The 6,546-nt window shown below is 49.9% G+C and overlaps 1 protein-coding gene across 1 annotated transcript in view; it reads right to left on the bottom strand.

The window, feature by feature from the left end:
• TMCO1 (transmembrane and coiled-coil domains 1) overlaps positions 1 to 6,494 on the bottom strand; it is a 21,110-nt gene extending 14,616 nt beyond the window's left edge. The window contains exons 1-3 of the mRNA XM_033151135.1: positions 6,339 to 6,494; positions 4,727 to 4,804; positions 2,192 to 2,251 (exon numbers count right to left, since the gene is read on the bottom strand). Of these exons, the coding sequence (XP_033007026.1) occupies positions 2,192 to 2,251; positions 4,727 to 4,804; positions 6,339 to 6,408 (208 nt within the window). The 5' untranslated portion in view covers positions 6,409 to 6,494. The remainder of the gene's footprint in view (positions 1 to 2,191; positions 2,252 to 4,726; positions 4,805 to 6,338) is intronic.
• Positions 6,495 to 6,546: the final 52 nt, after the last annotated feature.

The following is a 6,546-nucleotide window of genomic DNA, read 5'->3' on the forward strand; positions in this document are numbered from 1 at the left end:
TTGCCTCTTCACTCGTCTCCAGGGTCAGTCAGGCTTCTCCTCCCCAATCTCTCTCTCTGACAGGCTGCAATGGAGGCAGGAGAGACCCCTGGGGACTGCAGGTCTGCCCGTGCCTGAGCCCTCCACCCCCCATTTCTCCGAAGGCACAGACGCCAAGACACCCCCCTCCCTCTGCTTAAAGGCCCATACAAAATGCGCACTTTCCCCCTACAACACATGCTGGGCCCGCGCTCGCTCGCCCCACTCCCTCGGCACACTCCACTCTCCCAGCCTTGAGAGGTTTGTCTTCTCCTGCCTGGCACAAAGCACCAGTTTGCGAGTGAGCAAGCACGGAGCTCAGCCCATCGCCAGCGGCAAATAAGGGAGTCACCTCCAGCCCAGAGCCGCGTGCCGCAAACCCCACACTTCACCTACTGCTTTCTCCAGATAGCCCCGGTTGCTAGAGCCGGGTTCCCCACTCGCTCCTTCCGTCACAATCTTCTCACTGGCAGAGCAATCCCCGACTCTCAGCAGAACAGAGCCAAGCCGAGGTGAGCTGAGCTGAGCGGCTGTTGGTGCCACAAGGATGGCCCTCCGAGCAGCTGCTTCGCTCGCCCACCTCCTTCCCAGAGCAGGGTGGGCGCAACAACGCAGGTGGGCAGCTGGAGCCAGGGAGCCCAAAGAGCCACACACCTGCCATTCCATTTGCCTGCAGTTGGCACTTCCACGGCAGAGGGACCCAGATGCAACTGCAGGCAAACGGAATGGCAGGCTCACTGCTCTTTGGGCTCCCTGGCTCCAGCTCTCCGCCTGCATTGCCGCACCCGCCCTGCTCTGGGAAGGAGGCAGGCAGGCAAGCAAAGCAGCCAGTCAGAGGGCCATCCTTGCCAGCGCCGAGAGGAATAAGCAGCTGGGTTGTGCGGAGGCCACGGGTGAGCGTATCCGCGCCGCCGCGGCTGCCACTGCTTCCCTCGCTGTTCGCTGGGCAAAAAGCGCTGCGTCTTTTTGCTTCTTCAGCTCTCTGATTCGGAGCCGGTGAGCAGGAAGCAGCGGTGGCAGCGGTGGCAGCGGTAGCAGCGCGGACACGCCCACCCCCAAGGGGGTTAAAGAGGCACGCTTCCCTCGCTCGCTCGCTGTTTGCTGGTCAAAAGGCGCTGGGCCTCGCCGGCGGGGCGGCTGCTTCCTGCTCACCGGCTCCGAATCGGAGAGCTGAAGAAGCAAAAAGACGCAGCGGCGGCAGCAGTTGAAGCGGAACGCCGGCGCTCTGCGGGGCAGGCTGTTCTGGGCCACTAGGCCTCGGGGCTCTGGTTGGAGCGGCTGTAGCGGCAGCGTAGCCTCCCTTCTCGGCCTCTGGAGCGCCGGCGTTCTGCTTCAACCACCGATTCAATTGCCGCCGCTGCTCGCGGCCCGATCTCTCTCCATCCAATCCCTGTGTCCGTGGGGCACATGCGCAGTAGCGCAAACCCAGAGACACAGGGACTGGACGCAGAGACACTTGTGTTTTATGTATATAGATATGATTATAATCAAGTTCAAATATAGGTGCAATATGTTGCTTTTGTTTAATTTTTAGTATTTTTTTCAGCTTTTTCCAGTAAGGCTATCATACTAGTTCAAGAACAAAATCCTGATATTTACAAATAAAGCAAATCTGGTGTATGTTTAATTTTCATTCAGTTGTACGTCCCCCATTTACTTCTTAATGTTTATGTCACTGAATTACATGTTCTTTATTAAATAAATAAATGAATGAATGAATGAATGAATGAATAAATAAATAAAAAGAAATAATAAGTTTTCAGGCAGCCCAATTTAAGAGCTGATCTCATATTGCATGATTTACAGAAGGAACTTGATTTTTTTTCAACAGAGTATGTGTGAAATCCACTTCCCTCACTCCATCATGAAACGGTATGAACCAGGGGTCAGCAAACTTTTTCAGTAGGGGGCCGGTCCACTGTCCCTCAGACCTTGTGGGGGGACGGACTATATTTTGAAAAAAAATATGAACCAATTCCTATGCCCCACAAATAACCCAGAGATGCATTTTAAATAAAAGGACATATTCTACTCATGTAAAAACATGCTGATTCCCAGACCGTCCGTGGGCCTGATTTAGAAGGCAATTGGGCTGGATCCGGCCCCCAGGCCTTAGTCTGCCTACCCACTCTGAACATTGAAACATGACAAACCATGTAGCCCCCAATGTTACCTATTTTCTTTTTCTGCTGTCGACCAGCTGATTCTGTAATTGTTTCCTTTTTCTTTTCCACTGCAGAGATAAAACAACACAGGGCATTTATTTCATAAAGAAAACAGTCCCTCTTCTTACCTCAGGCCTCATCAAAATCTCTATATCAAAAATCAGACCAATGAGTATGGCAAGCAAGAGCTGAAAAGCGATTAATAATGGTGAAATGTTTATTTTTCCTAAATTATATTATTATAAGGCTTCAATTCTATACTGGTTTAGCTTCGTTGAAATTAACGGGTCTTACTTCCAAGCAGACATGTTTAGGATGGTGCTCTAAGTGTCCTGAAGTGAATGCCTCCAGAGTTCATATTATAACATAAGCTTCAAGAAGCACAATTTTTTTTTGCTGAGCTTCCTGCTCACATTTACTCCCTTTTTAAAGTTTTGTCTCTATGTGTACACCTGCCTATTTAAAATAATACATCATGGATCTGATGGAGTAGACACTAGTCCAGTGTTTTTCAACCACTGTTCCACGGCACACTAGTGTGCCGCGAGATGTTGCCTGGTGTGCCGTGGTAAAAATTGAAAAGGTTGCAGGCGCGGATGCCGAAGCGGCGCTCGCAGCCGCCCAAAGAGCTCCCACCACATGAGGACGGTCACCGGCACGTCGCCCTCGTCGTTGCCGCGGCCCCACGCGGGCGGCAGCTCCCGCAGGCTGCTGGCGGCGTAGAAGGCCAGCACGGTGCAGCAGGACAGCCCAACCGCCAGCAGACACCGCTTCAGCCCCAGCACTCCCGGGTAGGAGAAGCCGTGGCACGGCTAGGGCGCACAGCGCGCAAGCCGGCCTCTCAGCCGACACAACAAGCCCAGCTCCGGGGGCTCCATCGCGGGCCGCCGTCCCCGCCGCCGCCGGCTGAGGGGATGAAGAAGGTGCCAAGGGCACATCGTGGTCCTTTGGCGGCGTTTGCCACCGCCTCCTGCCCAGCCCCGCCTGCGAGGGCGCCGAGTGGTGCATCCCGATGGGTCCGGGGTTGCAGGCCCGCCTTCCCCAGAGGGGGCCGCGGGCTCTCCGGCCTCCTCCAAGCCCTGCTTCTAGCAGGAGGGTGGCCACTCCAAGGATCCGAACTCCTTGGAGAGCCACCGGACACGACCTGGTTGCTCCTTGTCCCTTTGTTTGTTTGTCTGTCTGTCTGTCTGTCTGTTTGTATATGCCGATTTCCTTGGGACGGGCAGAGATTCAGCCGGGACAGCTCCCCCCTCCGCCAGCACAGCGGGAGAAGGGATGGCATGCACCTGTTGGATTTCTGCATGCTGTAAGAGGTGGAAGGGGGTGTGAGCCCGCGAAATCGGATGACATCTGCTGTGCTGTTGCCCTCTGCCTGCTCGGAGATGCAGTGATTTAGTTGGGAGCTGGAACGGCTTTAGTTGGAGTTGGAACGGCTTCTGTCTTGCCCACCCGGGAGGGAAATGCCCAAAGCTCTCGCTTTAACAGCGCGCTCCCAAGCATGGCGTACTTAGAAGTCAGCCTCTGGTTGAGTTAACCTGCTGCGGTATTGCAACCCGAAGCACGGAGAAGTGCGATGCAAGTTGTGATCACGATGCAAGAATGAATTTTTTAAAATTAAATTTCTGTTTTACATTTTAGAATATTCACCTTAAAATGTCAGAGACTTCACTTCCTCTCTTTCCATGGTTCATTTTGCACAACATAAATCCATGCATATTTTATATAAACTAAACCATTCAGATTTCCATTATTACATCAGTAAAAACTTATTTACATGGTTGAATTTATCTTAATGCTGCCCACATTTTCAATTTTCCTCCATATATTCAATAAACATTTCCCAATCTTCTTTAAACATATGTTCTTCTTGTTTTTTATTCCAGTCAGTTCCAAATGCATACCATACATGCTCAAAGGCATTGTATAGATCAGGCATAAGCAAACTCAGCCCTCCCGATGTTTTGGGACTACAACTCCCATGATCCCTAGCTAACAGGACTGGTGGTCAGGGATGATGGGAATTGTAGTCTCAAAACATCCAGCCAGAATATCAGCTTTGTGTTCAGCCAAACAGACCCAGGTTGCGCACTGAATAAAGTATTTTATAATTTTTCATATTTCTGTTTACTTACTATTTCATAATAAAGTGATTATAAAATACTTTCTTTGTGTTTATTTGATTCCTATTCAAGAGAATTACTTTATATATAGTCAATATAGGCACAGAGTTAATTTTTTTAACATTTTCTAATGGTGGTGTGCCTCGTGATTTTTTTCATGAAACAAGTGTGCCTTTGCCCAAAAAAGGTTGAAAAACACTGCACTAGTCCATGAAAGCTCATGAAGCGTTTCATGTTAATACACAGCCCATGACTATTTATTTATCAGCCATATAACTGCATTCTCTGGGTGGTTTATAGACAAATACATGATGAGGGAGCCATTTATTTCAAGATAAAGCAGTTAAGCTCAATTTAAAGAAATATTGCCCAGAATTAGAGTGTTGTTGGACAAGACAAGCTCTATCATGCATTTGCACTTACATTTTTTACTCTGCTTCTCCACTTCTGCTTTCAGCCGCTTGTACTTGTCTGTTCTATAAACTAGCACCCATGTTATGCCTGAAACAAATAACACAATAATCAGGAGACAGAATAATCAATGTATCTACAAAGCACTCAGCATGACTGCCAGAGGACTTCCAAATCCAGCAACTTGAGCCCTAGTAGCATAGCTTACAGTCTCCTTCCTACAACTGCAGTACCATGAGTTACAAGCTATTCCCAACCTGATTCCAGCAGCCCAGTGAGAGCATGCATGACTCAACCATCATTCACAAAGTCAGAGATGGGAGCCCCTAGCAACTGATGTCACTTTCCAAGAGAGATGAAGCCCATTGCCCATCATGGTAGGTCTTGTGAGCACATGAACTTTGAGATATTGACGGTGCTTTAAAACAGGCTTTGGTGCATGAGTAGGAACATCTGAAAATAACAGAATGGAATTTTGAGTTGGGCTGCAAGCATCAACATCACCACTGCTCCTGAAAGTGCCATCTATACATGTCTCTTCATTCCCTGCACCCAAGTTACAGAATGACAAGAAGACACCATTGTAACCATTGCAGGTGCTAGTGCAACAGTAGCTGCAGTACAGTGGTACCTTGGTTCTCAAACTTAACTTGTTCCAGAAGTTCGTTCCAAAACCAAGGTGCGCGCTCCCATGGAAAATAATGCAAAATGGACTTTTTAAAACCCCTGAAACAGCAATTTAACATGAATTTTACTATCTAATGAGACCAATAATCCATAAAATGAAAGCAATAAACAATGTACTGCAGTCACACAATCCATCAATCTGTAGCTGAAGTGGGTTCCACACAGTCATTAAAAAAGCCGCAGAAACAAAAAATAAATAGCAAAAACAGACCCCAGCGTAACACCCAAAAGGGAGCATGTCCGGGGGGGGGGGGAACACAAACCAGAACACTTATTTCCGTGTTTGCAGTGTTTGGGTTCCAAGTTGTTTGAGTACCAAGGCTTTTGAGAACCAAGGTACCACTGTACAAAGAATTCAAACTGGCATTCATTGGTTTGGCTACATAAGGATCTTGAATGAAGTCACAACTATAGGATGGCTTAATCCACTCCTGAAGATGAAGAGATGCAACTCCATGGGTATAGCCAGGATTTATTGGGGGTGGGGAGACAGGCTTCATGCTGGGGAGGGGCAGAACCTCAGTTGGTTAAGCATTTATATTGATTTACTTAATGCAGCTGCCCCCCTGCTCCTGTGCAACTCAGCTCCCTCCCTGGCAGGATGTTTTTACAGTATTTGGAATTTCGAACTTGAGGAATTCAAAGCATATGATTGATTCCTGTGCCTTTCAGAATGACGAGGAAATTTAGGTGGGTCCCTTGGTCAGAATGGGGAGAAAAGCTGCTCTGGTCAGGATTTGCTCCTCTGCCCTCTCCGCTGCCTCTCCCGTTTCCGAGGTGCAAAAGCCACGGCTGCCAGCTCGTCTCTCCCAGGGGAGGCTCAACCAGATGACCCCCACCCACCGCTGAGAAACCAGCACGGGTGTCCTTAGGGCGCCTGCAGCCCCTTTGCCCGCCCTCTCCTCTCCGCCTCCCCCGGCCCAGGGGCTGCCCTCACCCTCGGCCAGCAGCGCCGTGCACACTGAGATGAAGACGATGAGGACGGTGTCGGCGAACATGGTGCTCATCTTGGGCGGCCGGAAGTTGGGCCCAACCGGAAATCCGCGAGGCGCTCTCGGGACACGCGCGCCGCTCTGCTCCTTGCCTCGCTGGCCTCCGCGTCCCTCCTGGCGGTTAATCGAGCCTGTCCTCGGTCTTGACAGCCG

The sequence above is a fragment of the Lacerta agilis genome, chromosome 6 (genome assembly GCF_009819535.1).
Source record: "Lacerta agilis isolate rLacAgi1 chromosome 6, rLacAgi1.pri, whole genome shotgun sequence".
NCBI lineage: Eukaryota > Metazoa > Chordata > Lepidosauria > Squamata > Lacertidae > Lacerta > Lacerta agilis.